Genomic DNA, 21,391 nt, shown 5'->3' on the forward strand with positions numbered 1-21,391 from the left:
GGGCACAGATCTGGAAGAGGAAAATTAAGAATAGGTTTTAAATTTAAAAACCTGAAGATCACACCTTAAAATGACTTTCCATGATATGGGGGATTTTTAAAGTGGCATCTTGTAATAGAAAAAGAAAGCAAGAAAACATAAACCTGAAGTAAACATTCTTTGGTCAGAAATATAACAAATATTATTTAAAGTAAAATACAGTTTTAAATTGTTTTTAATTCTTTGTAGTTTGGATTCTGCGTTCCTAACAGTGCTTCCTTCTCCACTAGTAGAAAAAAACCTGCAGAGCTGACTCACAACCACAAGCCAGCCTGCTCCCCGCTCAAGGCCAGCGCAGGCCAGGAGGTGTCTCTGCAACAGACACTGAGCTTGTCACTGACGCCCGAAAGAGACCCCAGCAGTGTGAGTTGAGAATGTCACTAATCTAAGGTGAAGGTGTCGCTAAGGACCCTGTTTCCCACACACGAGGTAGGGAGCAGGTGACCAGCCAGGACTCCATCCAACGTGCAAAAACGCCCTGAAATGCAGAGCAGCAACTGCAGATAGTTTTTAGGAGGTATTTCCACTCCGCGTTAACGTAGGGGAAACTGGGAAGTGGGTGTAGCTCCACACTCCCACTCAGGCGGCAGTCATGACCCAAGCTGGGCACTGCGCGTCTCTGGGCCTCTCACAGCAGAGGGTCTCCACTGCAGAGACCCTGCCACGCGGGTCACCCAGAATCCCCTGGAGTCGTCTCTGGGTGTCACAGCTGGGGGCGCTGCTAGTGACAGTGAGAGGCCAGGGGTGCTGCTAAACATCCACAACACACAGGGCTGCGCCCCCAAAACAAAGGATTAACCGGCCCAAAACGTCAACAGCGCCGAGCTTGAGAAACCCTGTCTCACAGTCTCTTTCAGCTCTAAAGCTCTATAACCTACATGTCTGTTGAGTTGAGGGGTAGATACTACTTCTTTGGGTATAAAGCTAACAAAGAGGATTGAAGGACTTGCTGAGACCAAGTGTAAACCAAGGTGCACCCAGGTCTCCTGTAACCAGACAGGTAGTGAGAAATCAGGCCTGTGAGACGGTTCCCTCCTCCACAGAAGTCCAACACCAACATCCCTCGTAGGAAGAGGGAATGGTTTTTCGCATCTTATCTCGCGGGTCTGGAACGAGGCGCATTGCAGGACTCGGCTCTTCAGCTGACGCCCTGAACTGAGCGTGAACATAACCCAGGAGAGCTGGGAGGCCAGACTCCATGCCTAATGCATGGTCTGTTTTAGCACTTCTTGGCAACTACACGCCCCTTGGGTCTAAACAGAGGCATGTGACTTGCTGAGTTCCTGAGGGCTTTCCTTCATCCTCTCCCCTACTTTCTCTGGACACGCTCGCAGCTGAGGGCGCCCACCATCATGTGGCACCCTGGTCCCAGGACACGGGATTCCTGTGGATACTGAGGCCTATATACTCACGTCACATTTTCTTGTCCTGAACTCATCCATTCTTCATAGCTATTTATCTAAAAAGATGCTTATTTTTAATGTAAACACACTGATTTATATTGGCAGCTCCTCTACTTAAAGATATGCTGGAATTTCCACTGAAACTTTTTATTATTCAAAGTTTGCTAGTGCAGGCCTGAAAATGTCCCCAAGCAAAAGAGGTCTAATCTTTTCTACAAATATCACTGAACCACTTTTTAAATCCAAGAATGTCAGATAATTTCTTCTTCTTTACTCTTGAAACTTAAAACTGGAGTTTTGTTTTTCTAAGAAAAAATCCGGACACCAATCTGTACTTTAGATGAAATGTCTTTCCTACACAGAAAAAATAAATGTAAAAACTTTCTATCCCATGAAAATAGGCCATCAGGGAAGCTTTAATATGAGAAAGTTCCTCTAAATTAGGTTTGTAACCTAAACAACCAGAGGACTATATATAAAATAGATAACTCATAAGGACCTGCTGTATAGCACAGGGAGCTCTACTCAATACTCTGCAATGGCCTATATAAGAATCTAAAAAAGAACGGATATATGTATATGTATAACTGATTCACTTTGCTGTACAGCAGAAACTAACACAACATTGTTAATCAACTATACTCCAATAAAAATTAAAAAAAAAAAAAAAAAAAAAAAAGAACCAGAGGATTAATGAAATTCTAGAGCCCAAGGGGAATAAAGCCAAGAATGATACTGTTTACATCCGCACAGCACTTTATAATGTACAGGACCACTTTCATGTACAGTCTCACTTGATGCACATAAGAGTCCTGTAAAGTGGGTATTTATCTATAGATAAAGAGAAGAGGGCTTGGATATATTAGGAGACAATTACAGCCTCAAAACTTGAAAGTATCAGAGACCAAAGGAGAAACCAGGTCTTCTGACTCGAAATTATTTTAAAATAACAATTAAGAAACATACAAATTAGGCCTTGGTTTCTCATCTGTCCAGGTTGTAATTTGTTTGAATAGAGATACGTGTCAGCCCCCATCTAAAATGTCTAGTGAAGCCCCTGCCCCTTTCCCAAACCACAACTAAGAACAGACACTCACCTCCCTGTGCTGGGCCAGTGCAAGGCCACGAAGGCAGCAGAGGGGAAGAAGAGCACAGTCTTACCTGATTATAGCTAAGGCGTCTAAGTTCTGCAAATCTGAGGACACTGTTAGGATGAAACCTGGGGCCTCGGAAGGGGCCTCCTTGTAATGGAGGAGTCCAAAAGCCTACGCTTGATAAGGTTCATTTTCAATTTGCCTCTGATTAAGTGAGGATTCAATGAATTGTAGTAAAGTAGTAACAGCAGCACCAACAGTTAGCAGTGACAGTAAATCCCGAAAACCCAGCACTGAGAGCTTGTTACTATACCAGGCCCTCTGCTAAGCACTCATGTAATTAATTTTAATTTTACTATATCGATTAGTGTAATTTTTGTTATCACTCATATAGATAACTTTGATAGGAACACTATAATATAGTCACTGGTTTGCAAAACAATCCTACAGAGTTATACGTTTTTCTACTCTTTTATAGATAAGGAGATTGACTTGGACAAGTCCTACAGTGGAGCGGAGATTCAAACCTTGGTCTAGCTTACGTTCTTCCTGATGAACAGGAATTCAGAAAGGAAGAGATCGCTACAGGCCAGAGACCTAGAAAAGCCTTTACAGAGAAGTGCGTTGAGCTGGATACTGGGGAATGAGCGGAACTGAACAGAGAGGGTGATATCTCACGGGGGTAGATGGGCGATGACAATAAAACAGAAATGGCAACGCACAAGGGTGATTCAGGAGACAGTGATGGAACACTTCTACAGAGCCCAAGACCATGCTCCAAATCGTGTGATTTCCCCGACAAAACTGAATTAAGTGAATACACTCTTAGGGTCAATTTCCTCTTTATGACATAGCCATTATCTTGTAAAAGAAAAGGAAAAGGCTACGTTTCTCTAGAACCCAACTCCTCTACGGAGAAGGCTGGTGTGGACGCCAAAGTGCCTCGTCTCCGCCACCCGAAGCCCAAACCTGGCGATTCTCCCGTGAAGGCAGCGCCCCTGCTGGAGCCCAGGACCGTACAACCCAGCCCTGTGGGGCAGGGCAGGAGAGCCGAGACAGGACCCCCAAACTGGAGCCTCTGAGCGCCAGTTAAAGAGTCTTCCTCCAAGTTTCGTGAGAAGTAGCTTCAAAACTGGGAGCTGAAAGGCGCTGCTCGCACAAGGACAGAAGCACCGAAGTCCTAGTACGTTTTATTTACTCTGCACCTAGAAAACGTACCTGCTGAGGACAGCACAGAAAGCAGATCCGTTAGTGGAAGAGGGAACAAAACGCGAAAACAAACTCGTCCCAGAGAACGCCACCAGCCTGAGGACGCCCGGGGGAGCAGAAACCACACGGGGGGGACAGGGGAGCAGGGTCAGCCATGGGGCCGCCGGGAGGGTATCTGTTCTGGCTTCAGCAAGGGCCCGATCCACGACAGAGCACTGCGGAAATCACAGAATTAAGCACCTCTGAAGCCACATGCGTACTTTGTTTCCCATTTAAATCAAAGTCGTCCCTCTGACCTACCCACAGAGCGAGCTAAACTGGAAACGTACGCAAATTACGACCAGATGCTTCACACGGACATTCACCATCCATAACACAGCCTCACAGAAGCGTCAGGCTGGGACGGAGTTAAGGGAAAGAAGAAGTAGCAGAATGATAAAATAACACGCTTGTATACCAGTCCTGAGCTCTGCATGCAGTCAGCATCTACCTCAGAAGACACGCACTCCAGGGCCCCTGGGCCCCTGAGAAGGCCTCTCAACCTGAGGTCATAAATGATCTTCTGGGGGTTGTAACCCCCAAAGTAGTATATAAAATTTCCACATATGTACATGAAAGTACTATTTGGAAAAAAGGGCCATAACTTCCATCATCTACACGGTGTTCCTGACATAAACTACTCCACAGATGAAGGTCTGAAACAGGACCTGGTGAATTAAAGACACAAACATTTGTTCTTACTAAACCACTGCTCTAGAGATTCACCGCTAACGTTCTCTACCGGCAGTGGACTTAAAAGCGAGACCAAATATGGTCAGAGTGAAAACTCCATATCTGACACTAGATATCAAACAACAGATTACCAACCCAACCAAATAGTGGTCTATTTTTTTCTTCCTGGTAAACAAACACAGGAACTCTTAAAACACTAGATATAGTAAGTACGGTTGTAGCAGATTAAAAAAACAAAACAAACACAAAACCTGAGGTTCTGAAAGATGTAATTTCCTAACCTCTTGGAGTAGAAGAGGGCTTCAAACCAAGGTTACCCGGCTCTAAAAACTTCCAAACTTTCAGAAGAGGAAGACATTTCTATAACTGGGCTTTCAAAACGTTCAAATGCACTTTTTATTAACAAATAAAGTAATTCAACGAATCAGTTAAAAATTCTCTTGTATTCCCATAAAACCACTTCTTTGGATCTGAAACTCACACTGTGAGTTATCTAACAGGGGAAAGAAATGTGAATGTGTTGGTGGTAGGGGAAGAGGAATGCTGCTTAAATTACTTTCAAGCGACTTGGATTAAAACCAATATTATTTCCCCAAGGTCCCAAAATGAATCACGTGCAAAGCTGGGAAGTGGGTCCAGAATTCCTGACACCCACGTGTGCTCCCCCCTCCACCCAGAAAAGTATCTGAGAGGCAGCGGACAGCGGAGCCTGGGATGGGTGGTCCCTCTCACCTCACCCTGTAGGAATCTGAATCTGAAAATCTGGAGAATTCTTCGCCTGTCCTGTTACCAGCAGAGTGGGGAGCTGCTGTCCCAGACACCTGTCGAGTGTGGGACAGCAGTAATTCTCCAAATTTTAAGTTGCTGTGTCTCAAATGATCAATGCTCCCTGCTCTTCAGATAAACCCACCCAAGGACAGGGATGACGGCTGTGCAGTTGGGTATATATATGTCTTTATAACAGGACAGCCCCATCCTGACAGCAGTGATGCTTAGCAAGACACATTCAACCCCTTCCCTCAACCCTATCAGACCTTCGTGGGTGTATATGTGCTCCGAAAAAACAGAGCCAATATTTTAATTTCGTTTTATACTTGAAAAATGAAAACAAAAGCATTACCTTCAGAATATAAACTTTTAAAGGAAGGTGTGTGACCCTTAAGTTATATAGAAGGGGGCTTACGTTAGGTACAGCCGAGGTTCTTGTTTCCAGCTCCAGCCGTGGCTTAGCTTCTCCAAAAGGCCTTGGCACTCCAACTTTGGAGAGCCCACGCAAGCAAACTGTAGTTTTTACTGCACCTCTGGGCTCTTGGGAGGTGGGCGATCTTTAACGCAGCAAGTGAAATAGCTGTAGTCTGAACCCAGAAAATAATAGGATGAGTGGGGCATGACCCTGAGGGTCATTAGGGAGACTGTGCCAATGGGCCAGCAGGAAGGCAGAGCTGAGCCTGAGATTTCCAAACACTGCCAGGCCCTGAAAGCCATCCCAGATGACCATCGTCTCTCACAAAAAGCGTCCCCAGATCCGCACAGATTGCGATCAACCAAACGCCATTTACAAGTAAAGAAAAACAAGTCACTGCAAGTAAGAGTCATAAGAAACAACAAACATTAGATTCAGACCCCCAAGAACTTCAGATATTTGAAGTCTCACATGCAGAATACAAATCAGCTGTGCGTGAAATGTTTAAAAATAAAAAAGTAAGGGCTTCCCTGGTGGCGCAGTGGAGAACCCGCCTGCCAATGCAGGGGACACGGGTCCGAGCCCTGGTCCGGGAAGATCCCTCATGCCGCGGAACAACTAAGCCTGTGCACCACAACTACTGAGCCTGTGCTCTAGAGCCTGTGAGCCACAACTACTGAAGCCCGCGAGCCACAACTACTGAAGCCCATGCGCCTAGAGCCCGTGCTCCACAAGAGAAGCCACCGCAAGGAGAAGCCTGCGCACCACAACGAAGAGTAGCCCCCGCTTGCCACAACTAGAGAAAGCCTGCGCGAAGCAACGAAGACCCAATGCAGCCAAAAATAAATAAATAAAATAAATTAATTTTTAAAAAATAAATAAATAAAATAAAAAAGGAGTGAAAAATGAGCAGGCAAAAGAAACCAGATTATAAAAGGAACCAAGTAAACTTTTAGAAATGAATATAATGGGTTAAAAAAAAAAAACTTCATACATTGGTTAAATAACAGATTAGACATGGCTGGCAAAGGAAACAGTTGTAAAACAAAACTAAATAAATAACCCAGAACAGCACAAAGAAAGAAGACCATGAAATTACAACAGAAAGGTTAACAGTCTTGGAAGATGGAAGACTGAATATATCTAATCAGAGTTCCAAAAGGAAAGAGTTACGAAAATAGAAGCTGGGCAGTATTTGAACTCACACTACCTGAGAATTCTCCAGAAAGATATAAAGTCACAGATACACAAAGTATAACAAATTAACAAGTAGATTAAAAAGAAATGCACCCTACACACACATAGTAACATTTCAGAATGCCAAAGAGAAGACAAGATCTTTAAAGTAGCTGGAGAAAGACAGGCTGATGACGGGTGACTGCAGGTTTCACAACAGGAAGGATGGAAACCAGAAAGCATCCGTGTAATGGAGCCCAGGCTCCAAGTCAAAATAACTGTCAACCTAAAATTACATACCCAGTAAATCTATACTTCAAGAACAAGATGAAAATAAATATATTTTCAGATATAAACAAAAATGAATTCAACATCGAGAGACCTACCCTAAAGGGAGTGACTGTGAACTATTCTAGAATCTTCCTAACTGACCTTCCCTCTCCCACCATCTTGAATATAATATCAGTCCAACACATCTAAAATCATTTGATCAGATCACTTCCTGCTTCAAACTGCCACATGAATTTCTAGAACCTACATAATAAGGTCCATGACCATCTATCTGGCTCCTCAACTTACCAGCTGTGACCTGGGCCAGGTAACTAACCTGCCTGAGCCTCAGGTTCAGCACCTGCAAAGTGAGCCCTATAGGGACTGACCGCTGACATGGGTAAGACCCCCATAACGTAGCGCTCTCCGCAGTGCCTGGCGCAGACTTTCAATAACTGGCAGCTGTTATTAGTTATCATTATGATAACTCATTGGTCCCAAAATACAACATATGCATTCCCAATGCCACGCCTTTGCTCACAGTATTTCCTCCACTTCACTGGTCCCTAACACGTCCATTCCCCAAAAATCTGCACTAAGTCAACCAAATTATTGTCAAAAGTCCAGCTGCTTCTTGAAATTTTCCTCTACCAGGCCAGCCCAAAGTAAGTGCTCTCGCTTCTAAACACGTAAAACATTTACCCAAAGTGCTACTCTGTTCATTAACTGCCTAAACTGTGCGACGTTTCTGGTCTGGGGAAGCGCTTATCCTAGCTGTCCCTGTTCTGCCTGTGGAAAGCTCTACTGCCATGAAAACGGAGATTTTTGCCTAATAATGATGGATTGGCTGATTGAGCTCCAGCACCCTGGTAGAGACACTTTAGAGGAAAAACATGGCACCAAATTTAAAAAAAAGAAAAAAGGAAAGAAAAGGCAGTTGTCTTAGGATGTGCTGCATTCCTTGTAATTCTCCAGACAGCTGCACTTCATTCTAAAGACGTCAAATATTTTCCTTAGAGAAAGACATCCCATGAGGAAGTCCTGGTGGGCAGGAAGAAGTGATAAGGGAACTTCAGCTGCCGGCTTACTTCAGGAAACATCTTTCAGAGTCTGTTTCCCAAGGAAGTCAATTTGACCTGGTATTTGTATCACCCAAGACAAAGAAAAGAGTCCCCCGGGAGCTGCCCGGCTGGCACGAACGAGGGGTCCAGTAAACACGGGCTGATGCCGAAAAGGCAGACCAAAGCAGCTACTCAGATGATTCCGTTTGTTTGTTCAAAAAAAGGAAGAGGCAGGTATTCTCATCAGCTCTCTTTCAGTTTGCCAGCTAAGCACTTGCTGAGGGTGCCACACCTGGCTGCCCCACCCAAGAGCCAGTAACAGCAAATCTCTCAAATGAGTCACAAAGGATGCGTGATCAAACCCAACTTCAAGGCTGTCCGTCCTTCTTGCACTGCAGCTGACATTAATTCAGGAGCTAGAAAAAGCCACAATCACATGCTATCACTTTTAACTAAGTTTTCCCACTTTAAAAGAAAATCCTTACTAAGTGTCAATTCTAAAATTCCACTATTTTGTCTAGGAGGCCCCCAAAAATGCAATTGTTTTCATTATATAAAAAAAATCCTTATCAAAGAAAACTTGGGGGGGAAAAACCAAAAGAATCAGCCAGAAAAACAAGAGAAAAGTAGAAAACAATCAGCCATAAGACCTGGTGGTCCAGTGGTTAGGACTCTGCGCTTCCACTGCAGGGGGCACGGGTTCGATCCCTGTTCGGGGAACTAAGTGCTGCACAGCACAGCCTAAATAAATAAATAATAAAATTTTTTTAAAAAATGAGCCATAAGACCTGCTACTCAAAGACAGCACCTATCAACATTTTGGTTCACTATCTTCCAGATGTTTTTCCTCTAAGGATAAGATGTTTTGTGTAATTGGAATCCTATGGTATACGACTGTGTTACTTAAATGACTTCACAAGCATTTCCCCATGTTTTTTTCTTCTTCTTAACCTCATAAAACTACATAGAGTAGATGAGAGAAAGAAGATGTTTAAAGTAAACCAAATCAAGAAATACCATTCTCGTTCTTCCACAAAAACTGTTTTTACTGTAGTAAAAACCAAGAATTTCCAAAAGTTCCTGGGGTCGTTGGAGATAAGATACATAAAAAGATGCTTGGACGCATAGGAAGTGTTTAAGAAATGTTAACTGACTTTCAAGTGACAAAGACAATATTTACTATAGCCCCTGAAAAGATACAAAAGAAATTAAATTCAGCCTCTGTTCCCAATGAATTTTTAATAACACTGAGAAGATAAAATGCATTTACACCCAACAACTAAAGTGCAACATAATTCGGCATGCAATAATCCTGGCTCTTCAAGGGCTTGGGATGCCTTATTCCTTTCTGCACCCGTAGCATGAAGGACATATTACAGATACTCAGTAAACGTCTGTTGTACTGAACAGAACTACAAACTACAAGCCATGCTTTAGAGACAGTAAAGATCACTGTGAGCTGAGGTTAAGTTGGGCAAAGCAGACAACGTGAACATGGCAGAACTTGATTAAGGCCTTAGATCTCCATACAGAGAACCACAGTGGATACTGTCCTTACTAAACTAGGTGTAAAAGAATGTGCTTACCAAAACTTTCTTTCAGGAACCCTTTAGACTCCACTGAAGCTATCTGCATATACTGTGAGCATCCAGAGGGTAAACACAGGAGATCTGAAATCCGTTTCAGCCCTAACGGCATCACATTCACCACCTGATTATAAACTTGTCTTAAAGAGAATCCAGCTTCATGACTAGGGTATCACTCAGCAGACTCCATACACCCTAACTTCATCCACACACAAATTTTCCTTTGTTTTACTCCACTTGCGCTTGTGAAAAAATGCAAAGAATTTATGGAGAAGGAATTTGCTAATATTACATCGCTAACAGCTGCTGGTTGGATTGTACTAAATCCACAGCCTCTTCAGTCACATTATATGGCCAACTCAAAAAGTGGGCTATTAATACAAATCTGGTTTCTTTCAAAAGAATTGATTTAAGCCTACCCAGCCAGGCTGCCTTAAGAGCAAGTTTCCCAGAGCTTGGGGTTGGGTGTGTGAGCATTTTGTCTGTATGTAACGCTGCAATTACTTGTGATTAAGAATCTCTAATAGCTGCCCATTCAGTCTCCCCAGCCTGAAGCACTCAGAACAAATGCCTTCAACAGGCCTTTCAGGAATGAACAGCTGATCTGAAGCAGTGCATGCTTCTGGGCAGGTGGTCCTTGTTTTTCTGAACACACACATGCACACGCATGTCTGATAACGCTTATATCAGTCAGATATAATTAATTCAAAAGACTGAAAACAACACAAAATAGGTCATTTTAAAATGTTTCAGAGGTCCAAACATATGCAAATGGAAAATTTATAATTTTTTTCAAAAATTTCCCGGAAATTATGATTTTCAGATTTTGCTAAACTTTCACACACAAATTGTCTTATCCCAAGAATACAAACTGTAACTGTTTTAACTCTAAATGAAGCACTTCTCTAGGACATCAAAAGATTTGGAAACCCAACGATAATTACCACATAATCATTCAAAAAAGACATGTGGTATATAACATTTGCAAAGAGGAGTTGCACCTGTCACCAATTCAACAAAAGAATACTTTATCTACAAACCACGCAGCGTTGAACATTTAATAATCTGGTTAAAATGATCCATAACAAGAACTCCATGTCAAACGGAATAATACAAGTAACCAAAAAAACGGATTAACACAAATGGTTGATTTCCGCATCTGAAACACATGGGATGTCACCCGGAGCAAGTTACTGAATCTCTCCGTACTTGTTTCTTAGTCCACAAAATGGGCAAAATGATACTAACAACCTCTTAGAGTTATCCATATTAAATGAACACATATTAAATTTTTATAACAGAACCTGGCAAAGGGTAGCTAATAAAGAATGTTTTTATTATATCAGGAACCAGATTTTTTTTAAATGAGAACACGCAAAAATAATAGCAATTGAAAAGTGTAATCATGAAAATAAAAGAGACACAGCTGTGATGCCCTGTGAAGGAATAGTTTTCAAGATATTACTGTATATTTAGAGCATAAGCAAATAATAGAAAAGAGCTCCCTACTAAAAATGATAGCTACATCCCTTCAAAGTGTATTAATACATCCTACCACCTCTATTCTTTGTCATTAGTGCTATTTTGCAAAACTGTGATTATTCCTCCTATGTTCTACAGGTGAATCCCAGTCCTTAACATTAAGAAAGGCACACAAGTAGCCCCTCCAGGAGACCAAAAGAAGAAGTTAATGGGGGCTTTCCTGGCGGTCCAGTGGTCAAGACCCCCGCTCCCAATGCAGGGGGGAAGGGTTCCATCCCTAGTGGGAGAACTAAGATCTCGTATGCCACACGGTGTGGCCAATAAACAAAAAAAAATTAAATTATATTAAAAAAAATGTTTTTTAAATAAGAAGTTAAGGGGATGTGAAGGCCTTAGCATCCACTAGTTTCACTAAGAAACCACCAACTTGAAACTCATTCCTGAACTAAACTGCCAAATGTTTCTGCAATAAAAACTGCAAACTCTCATGTGAGCAGATCTTCTCAACAATAGGGAGTTGTTCCAGTCTGTGAATAGGACAGTGTCAGTGTGACCAACAAAGCCGGGAGGGGACATTCCTGACACCCCTGTCCCCTGGCTAGCCTTTGATCATTCATCTCTCCCAACCACACGTTTATGGAAACCACTTTCAAGCACAGCATAGGGACAACATCGACTCCCTGAACTTAGCCCTCATCACAGAGCCCTGCTCCCCGGCTTCTGCCCGGACCCTCACTGTTCACGCCACCCCTGAGGACCACCCCCCAGTGAGCCTCCAACACAGGAGCCTTTGTTTTCCTAGTACGCCCACCCCACCCCCAAACAGTCACTCGGGGCTTCGCTGTATATACTCTGGCAAACATCATGGGATGACGATGGCAACTAAGCAGACCACAGACCGACCCGAGAACGGGGGGGAACTGCTGATGCCCCAGGCGAGGCTGGTGCGGCGCTCGGGACCCCGGGTCTGAGTGTCCCTTGGTCTTGAGGGCAGACTTCGGGCTCAGTGTTCTCTCTGGACTCTGCTCTGAGGACTCCGTGGGACCGCGGTCTCGAGCGCCCAGCGCGCGCCCACGGCCCCCAGCGTGTGGTCCCGCCGTCCGGCTGCCCGAGGCCTCCAGCCGGGGACAGGGGGGGCTGGGGGGAGGAAGGACAGACCAAGGCCCCGTCCGGGCGGCCCCCGGGCCACTCCAGGGCGGGCTGCAGGGCTGGGCGCCGGCGGGACAAAGGAGACCGGGAACGGGTCGGCTTTGTTCGCGGAGTGATGGAGCGCAGGGCCACGGGCCCCGGGCCGGACTCCGCACCCCGGGACGCCCTGCACCCAGACCCCCAGACCCCCGGCACTCCGTACCTCCGGGACCCCCGACGCCCGCACCTCTTCCCCGGCCCGCACCCCCTACCCCGACCCGGGACCCGCACCTCTGCGCCCCCCGCACCTTCGGGGCCGCTCCCCGCCCCTCCCGGACCCCGGGACCCCCGCATCCCTGACCCCGTACATGGACCGGACCCCCGCATCCCCGGGATTCCCCTCCCTGAACCCAGGACCCCCCGCACCGCCCACCCCCGGGCCCCCGCGCCCGCCCCCCACTCCGCCCGGGCCCCTCCGGCCGCGCCCGGCAGAGGCCCGCGGACTCACCCCGCAGGAGCAGCAGCAGGGCGAGCGCGGGCCGCCGCCTCAGCGCCATGTCGAGAGCAGCTGAGGGGCCGAGGGCCCGCTCCCGGCGCAGGCGCCCTGCCCGCGGCCCTGCGCCCGCCCCGGTCGCCATAGCGACCACGGCGGCGCGCCGTCGCCATGGTGCACGAGAAGCCCGAGAAGAGTCTGGTTGCTATGGAGGCAGGGATGCTCTGGACCGGGACCCCGGGGTCTCTTTCAAAGAATTTGGTGGAAGGAGGTGAAGGAGCGCGTTCAAGAGTGGGCGGGGTTAATTTCCACATCTATAAAATGAATCCGTCACTACAGATCCGGGAAGGAACGCTCCATTAAAATTTGAGAAATGAAGTGCTTCTTATTTTACAAATAAGGATGGAGCCCAGTTACCGTGGAAGCATTATTGCCTGCGCCTCTTTTGGGGCCCAGATTCTAAATGTGATGAGAGGGAAGAGCACTGAAATCTGTATAAAACAAACAGGACGTGCATTATACAGTACATAAAAGTGATGTATTTCTAAAATAAACATAATCCTTCGTTTCTGTGTTAGATCAAAAGCATGATGGTATACCAAATAGTTTGTTATGCAGAAAAGCAAGATAATTCTTTGCTCTGATTTCTGAATATTGGGAAATGTTAAGGTTAGGGAGGAAAAATGGAACAGAATCTTATGAGGACCAGCACACAAGATGAAGAGAAGGATTAAACATACTGGAAATTGGACTCAAGGATGCAGGAGATCTTGATACGTTTACTACTGTGGGAAATTCTTTTATTATTATTTATTTATTTATTTATTTATTTGGCTGCGTGGGGTCTTAGTAACAGCACACAGGATCTTTGTTGTGGCGTATGGGATCTTTAGTTGCGGCATGTGGGATCTAGTTCCCTGACCAGGGGTCGAACCCAGGCCCCCTGCATTGAGAGCGCTGAGTCTTAACCACTGGACCACCAGGGAAGTCCCACTGTGGGAAATTCTTGAAATAGCTTGTTTTACATCCAACGTGGAAAGTACATCCCTAATGCTCCAGGAAGCAACAGAGTCAAAACAGAATTCTCAGTATAGTTATTAGTAAAATATGACAGAGTTTCTTTCCAATGACTAATATTTTTTAATGTTTAACTTAGGGACTTCATTTTTCATACAGTCACCCTAGGATTTTTTTGTTTTGCTTTTTGTTTTTTTAGTATTTTAGTATTTTTAGTTTTTACAAAGTAGAATTTTGTAAGTGTGTATATATGTATGTATATACAGGGACTTCCCTGGTGGCACAGTGGTTAAGAATCCACCTGCCAATGCAGGGGACACGGGTTCAAGCCCTGGCCCGGGAAGATCCCACATCCCGCGGAGCAACTAAGCCTGTACGTACAACTACTGAGCCCACGCTCTAGAGCCCATGCTCTGCAACAAGAGAAGCCACTACAATGAGAAGCCCGCGCACTTCAATGAAGAGTAGTCCCCACTGGACACAACTAGAGAAAGCCCGCGCACAGCAATGAAGACCCAATGCAGCCAAAAATTAATTAATTAATTAATTAAAAAAAATAAGTATGTATACACATATATAATTTACTATACTAAATTATGAATGCCAAGAAACATGAAATAGATTGAAGTTGTTGACAAGGATATGCTTCAACTGCCATCACTATATGATCTTCTTTCTAAGTCTTTGTAACTGCTCACACTTTTGTAAGTGTGAATTAATTACATGCCTCCAAATCTCATAAAGACAGAATAAAAATATTGAAATAACTCCATCACCTCTTGTGTTTCTATTGTCTTTCCTTTACTACACATTCTTTCTGCTCTAGTTTACCATGTTCCCAAGTCACAAGTAAAAATTATTTTATGGTGATGGTCTATCCCATCACTAAACACAATAGAGAAATTAAAAACAGTGGAATTCTACTTAGGCTCACTGACTTTTTTTCCTTCTGCTTTCTCTTTGCTCTGCCATTCCCTTTAGCTCCTGGTTATATGCTCAGGCATGTTTGCCATTGTGGTGACCTGGGAAATACGAGGTGGTGTCTGATTGTGGAAAGAGCAGTTTTCAGAAGCAGTGCCTCTTTTCTCCTGCTGAATTTCCTGTGTTTGCATTATGAAATTGTTCTGTCTGTTAAAGGGTCTTTTCCGCTAGGGAATCTTTTGAAACTCAGAACAAGATCACAGAGAAAGGCTCCATGAATATTCTATATGGAGCAGAGGTTCCTATGAGACTGAATGCAGGTGCTTCGTTGTAAAACATTGATTTTCCTCCACAGATGGAGTACACATGTCATGACCAGTGGCTGAGACAGGATCCTGGAATGGAGCCTAACTAGTGACATGGTAGGAGGCACTTGACTGTCAAGTGATCTGCTCCTGCTTATGATTTCACTGTTCTCTGGAGAGCTCTGGCCCTGTGCAGAAAGGCAGCAGAGCCCCGGACGCATTCAGTGAGCAAGGCTGTGGAGTCTGTGCTTCTTTCACCACATTATCCAACTAACTATGCTTGTTTCTAATGGTGGCTTACTAAGGAGAGATACATGTCTTAAAAGAGCTCAGGGAACTAAATGTATTTGTGCTAAACTTGAACAAAAACATTTGCAATGCTTTTCAAACCAACACAAAGTGCAAATAGAGTAGCAAACGGGGAGTGGAATTTTCCTTCGAGACTTGAAATCAAGCAGGACCCTGTGGGGTACCCCCAGGTACAAAAGCCTTTCCATGTCCCCCGTTTCTCATTTGTAGTGTTGACTGAAAAAAAATGCACAACCTAAAAGTTGAGAATTGGGTCTCATTTGGCGGACTTGCTGAGGACTTAAGCCTGGGTGGCAGCCTCTCCGATAGCTCTGAGGCACTGCTCCAAAGAGGTGAGGGAAGAGCCAGGATATATAGGAATTTTTGCAACAAAAACCAGGTGGTCAGAACAGCAAGAGATTACTGTTAATTAAAGAAAAACATCTCAAATTAATGAATTAAGTGCTTTTCTACATATAAGAAGATGCAATAGTCTGGACTTACTGAAATCATTCCTTTGATATGCTCCTTAACTATCTAGGGCCAGTATCCTGTTTTTCTCCCTCCTGAGTCCCTTCAGGGTATACAGTTGGGGGCGGCTCCAGTGGCTGAGGGCTTGATGGCCGAAACATCCTTTGTTTACTGATATGGCGGGCAGACATTCTTCGTCCACAGCAGGGAAAAGGCTTCAGCCTCCTAGACCTTCCCTGAGTTCCAAAGGGCAGATGCAAATGGTTACTAATTAGAGAAGAGAGGGGCTGCAGAGACAAGGGAGGAGCAGTTGAGAAACCATAGTTCTTCCATAAAGAGGGGTCCTGTTTCCTCCTTAAGGGATTTACATAACAATACGTCTTTGAGTTCTTCAGCAGGAACCAGGGCCCCCACCCAGGTGGAGGATGGTAATTTCAGGCTGAGCACAAGATTCCTGGGGCACTGCCCTGTTACGTCCCCACCAACCAAACAGAAGGAAGTCACACACCTTGAAGCCCTCACCCCCAATTTGGCCTTTAAAAACTGTTCCCCAAAAACCACCTGGGACTATGGGGGTTTTGAGCATGCGCCCTCACCCATTCTCCTCGCGTGGCCCTGCAATAAACCTTTTTCTGCTCCAAACTTCAGTGTTGCGGTTTGTTTGGCCTCACTGTGCGTCGAGCACACGAACTTGGGTTCAAAAACAAACTCACCTCCAAACAGACTGGAGAGATGCTGGAAGCAACATGGGGGGACATGGGCTCTGGAGTCTGAAGGACAATGATTCAAATTCTTGGTTTTTGTAAACTTGGGAAAGTTGCTTAACTTCTCTAAGCCTTGGATTCCTTGTCTGTAAAACAGGGATAACAATACCCACCTCAAATGGTCATTTTGAAGATCATGTGAGATAAAGATTTGGAGCATACCAGGTGCTCAATACATGTTTGTTGCCTGGACCCCTTCCCTTTCCTACTATTTTGGTTCAGATTGGGCAAAATGGTATAACATTCCTGGAAAGTCTTGATAAAGAAAAGAAACTTAAGCCTGCAGATGGGTCAGAAGGAATGAGAAGCAGAGAGGGAGTTTTACATCAAAGTGTGTTTATTCTCTTGGTGTTGATGCCGAATCCAGCCTCTGTACCCCAACACTGAATTAAATCTCAGACACAGAGTTTTGGTGAAGTAGAAAAGAATAGCTTCATTGCTTTGCCAGGCAAAGGGGGCCACAGCAGAGTAATGCCCTCAAAACTGTGTATCCCACCCTGGAGGGGGTAGTGAGGAGTTTTATAGTGACGGTTCAGACAGGAGGGTGTGACCAGCTGGTGGACGTTGTTCTGCAATCAGAAGAATTGGTGATGAGGTAATCAGGGGTCAACATCATCAACCTGGTTCCAACTGGTCTGGGGTCTCCGTGCTCGTGGGTGGCAGACAGTTAACCTCTCCCCCCTGGTGGGAGTTTCAGTATCTGCAAAACAGCTCAAAGACATTGTGATGTGCATCCCCTGCGGGGGCACCAGGACCTGCCTCACAGCTGCTCTGTGGTTTCTCCACTGCTCCTCCCCTGTCTCTGCAGCCCCTCCCTTCCCTGATTAGCAACTGTTTGAGCCTGCCCTTTGGAACTCTGGGAAGGTCTTGGAGGCTGAATGAATCCTATTTCCTGCAAACAAGAAATGGGGGACACAGAAAGACTTTTGTGCCCTGGAGTCCCACAGGGTCCTGCTCAGATTCAGTGTGACTAACTTCTGAAAAAGTAACAGGACTGTGCTTCTGTTCCTTTGCTGTGCATTCTACGCCAGAGCAATGACCTGAAGTCAGCCTCCCGGCAGGAGAGAGTGGGATCCACCGACAGGGAAGTCACTGACCCCAGAGCCTCCCAGTAAAGCGACCCCGCTGGGTTAATCCAAGGTTCTGTGGCTCCAGGTCCCCTCTCTTCAAGTCCCAACTTCTTGCAATATTTCCAACTCTGTTCTCACACATTTGTCTCGTCTATCATCTTCTCTTTCTCTTCAGTGTCTTTCCTTCGGTTTTTTTGAATAGGAGGACACCTTTCCATAACCTAAGGAAACAGTATATGGACTGAAAAAAAACGCACAACCTGGAAGTTGAAAGTTATGTTTAATTCGGGACCTTACTGAGGTCAACAGCTGGGGAGACAGCCTCGCAGATAGCTCTGAGGGACTGCTCCAAAGAGGTAGGGGAGAGCCAGGATGTATAGAAGTTTTTGCTGAAAAAAATCACATGTAGTCAAACATCAAAAGATGACTGCTAATCACAAAAAAACCCAGACATCTCAAATTAATGACTTTAGTGCTTTTCTATGTATGGGAGGATGCAAGAGTCTGGGCTCATTGAAATCAGTCCTTTGATGTGCACCTTAACTATCTAGGGCCTGTATCCTTTTTTCCTCCATCCTGAGTTCCTCTCAGGGCTCACAGCAGGGTGGGCTGCAGTGTCTGATGGCTTGCTGGTGGGCAGCATTCATTGTTGACCAGAATGGCAGGCAACATTCTTTGTTTAATGAAATGGCAGGCAACAATTTTTTTGTGCGCAAGTAGCAGACATCCCCTTTAGCAATAGGGTAGGGGGTCCCCAGAGACAGAGAACCAGGCATGGCTTTCTAGACATAAGAGAAGGCATTTTTGGCCTAAGCCATTTTGTGATCGAATCTTGGCCACAGTGCTTGCCCTTGAACAGGTCTCAGTAATCCATGCTCTCAGGGAAGTAAGGGAATGTGGGAACACAGGAAAAGCAGTCAAGAAACAACAGCTCAGAAGTAGAACAGAGTCCCATTTCCTCTTCAAGGGCTACATATAACATGTGATCCAGTCTCTGAGCTCTGCAGGAACTAAGGCCCCCACCCAGGAGGAGGACGGAGCAATGATGTGGACCCTCAAGTGTGGACTCTGTTGACCTTTGCCCCAATTCTATGCTGAGTTTGCCTCTGCTCAAGCCCCTTCATGAAGATGCACGTGACCCTTAGGGTAAAACTTCCCCAGTTTTGCTCTTCGGGGAGACACTGCTTCGGCAAAGATCCCCTGTGTTCTCCTCACTTGCTGCAAGTAATAAATCCTTCCTTCTCCCACTCTTTGGCTTGGTTGTGTCTTTTGGCTCCACACCCACCAAGAGGTGAACCCAGTTTTTCTGGGGTAGCAACCAGACATGCTGCTTATGGTGGATTAAGAAGCAAAGTCTGCACTTTAATTTATTTGCACGTTCCTCTCCTTTGTAGGGGTTCACTCGAAAAAGGTCATATTAATGCTAAAGTTTGGGCTTACAGTGGCTTCCTAGAGAGAAACTTTTGTAAGAAGCGACTGAGCAGGCCTTACACGTTTCACCCGAAGGAGGCTCGGTGTCGTGTGCTAGAGTGTGTCAGTGTGCGTGTGTGTTTAAGTAAAGATATCATACATGCTGTGGGTGAAAGAAAGAGCCCCTCCCCTCTGCCCAGGGTCAGCATCAGCCAGGACCTCTTTATTCCCCAGCGTACAGGCAGCCATGGCACCACCAACAGGGACGGATAGTAACACGGCCACGAGGAAGCCTGACCTAGGAGCTGCTCCTCCCGGGCTGAGAGCCCTAAGCTCCCTGTCAGGGCGTCAGCCTCAGCACCTTCTCTGAGGAAGCAGAGAAACAGGGCTTGGCTGAGTGCCAAGACGCCAGGGACGAGGGTCAGGGATGCTGATAAACAGCACTTCCCATCGCCTTCCGGAAGGACATCTGCCGAGAGATAAAACAGACCAGCTCTTTCTTTCTCTCCACTTGGCCTCAAGAACATTTCCACTGACCTGGAGAAAAGTGAGAAACTTTTCCTAATTTATGCTCCAGGGCTGGGGACACGTGTGCGACCCGGTTGTCCTGGAGCAAAGCCAGGAGCACCTGTGATGGTGAGAAGACGCAGGGCAGACAGGTACCTGCAGCCCGTGGTGCCCCAGTCGTGTGCCTCCAGGACGCCCCAACCGATGTGTTTACAGACTGGAGATATTTTTATCCCAACCCTCCAATGAGAGCTAATTTTCTCTTCACACAAATGGTACTAAGGAGTGTTTACCTCCTGGAGGCACAGGAGAGAGACCAGGGTGTCCTCTTCTGCTGCAGGAGGCCTGTCTGCCTTGGAGTCCCTCTGGGGGTCAGCCCCTCCTCCAGGGTTTGGGGTTAGGGGAAGGAGCTCCTCCCTGCTCCTGCTATTATGTTTATCTTGGGGTCTCTGCCCACAGGGGCCAGACTCCAGCTGCTCAGCCTGGGGCCTGTCTGTCTCCTGCCTCAGTTAGGTACAGACTTCTGCATATACATTCAGTTAAATTTATTTATTGTGCCAATTAAAAGGTCAATATCTTTGCCTTCCTTTTTTACTTTAGTTATTAATATCTGGGAAAGTTTGGTTAAATATCAGGCTGTGATTATGGATGTCTCATCATTGCGTTTCTATGTTTGCTACACGTGCACAGGTTCGGGAGCACCGTGCCATCCCGAGGACACCATGGGGCAAGCTTGTGGCTTTCACCCTCCTGGCCTCCGCTCCTCCCCTCCCCCTCTGCCTCGGCCTCAACCAGGAAAAGGCTGCCCTTGCCAGCCTCAAGCCTCAGCAGCCTCTCCCTGTCAAGTTCCCTGAAGCCTTAGCTGCTCTCCCAAGCAGGCCTGGTGAACATTTTCCTCCAAACAGACATAGTTCTCTCCATAAGTGAAATCATGGCAAACGATCATGTGATAGCCATGCTTTCCAAGTCACGGCCTCCAGCTGGAGGACCATGGGTCAGTGCTGGCCTTGTGTCACGTCTTCTGAGGGCCTGCCGCGCGGCGCTTGCTTGATGACCGCTTTAGAATGTTGAGAAACACATGCACATAGATGTCATAATAATGACATATGCTACAGAATCTCCTGTAAAAGATCTTTCAGAATAAAGGAATATCTTTGTGTTTGGAATGATTGAGGAAATCTTCTTCCTGCAGATGTGGAGAGAGCTGTATAACCTTTGATAATCACCTTCCATCATTTAACTATCCACCCGGCAAACGCCATGCGTATTGTGTTTGTGCCTGGTACCAAGCGAAGAACCAGAAATAATATGGGCACAGTTTCCTTCTTCAAGGAGCCCACAGTCTGGTAGGAGAGAGAGGGGGAAAAATAATCATGCCCTAGGCATCAAGTAACTCACAGAATGAGCTAACGTGGATCTCCACTGCTCTGTTGCATCACACAGGGAGATTCTCAATAAAATAGGGACAGAAAATTTAAACTGCATATTGAGTTTGAAATAAAGAAATCCATAAGCAACAGAAACAAGGAAGGAATTTAAAGCCAAAGTAGTAAGCCTGCAAACTGAAGCCACGGCAAAGCTAACGGGAGGAGGGGGCTGTGCAGAACCAGGGGAGCAGTTCATCACCACACCGGGAAGGGACAGGCCTTAGGGCCCATGTGAAGCAGGGCTTCGGAGGGAAATCCCGGCTCCCTCAGGGGAATTTGGCTAGGAAAAACCTCCATCCATCATTTTCTGCCCTAGGCTCTGGGTAAGAAAAAGAAAACAGTTTCCTGTGAGAAA

At 45.7% G+C, this 21,391-nt stretch overlaps 1 protein-coding gene across 1 annotated transcript in view; it reads right to left on the reverse strand.

Annotated features, from left to right (window-relative positions):
• Window positions 1–12,962, reverse strand: part of JAM3 (junctional adhesion molecule 3) — a 57,416-nt gene extending 44,454 nt beyond the window's left edge. Inside the window, exon 1 of the mRNA XM_068555156.1 lies at window positions 12,872–12,962. Coding sequence (XP_068411257.1) covers window positions 12,872–12,920 — 49 coding nt within the window. The 5' untranslated portion in view covers window positions 12,921–12,962. The remainder of the gene's footprint in view (window positions 1–12,871) is intronic.
• Between the last annotated feature and the right edge of the window lie 8,429 nt (window positions 12,963–21,391).

The sequence above is a fragment of the Eschrichtius robustus genome, chromosome 11 (assembly GCF_028021215.1).
Source record: "Eschrichtius robustus isolate mEscRob2 chromosome 11, mEscRob2.pri, whole genome shotgun sequence".
In the NCBI taxonomy this organism is placed as follows: domain Eukaryota; kingdom Metazoa; phylum Chordata; class Mammalia; order Artiodactyla; family Eschrichtiidae; genus Eschrichtius; species Eschrichtius robustus.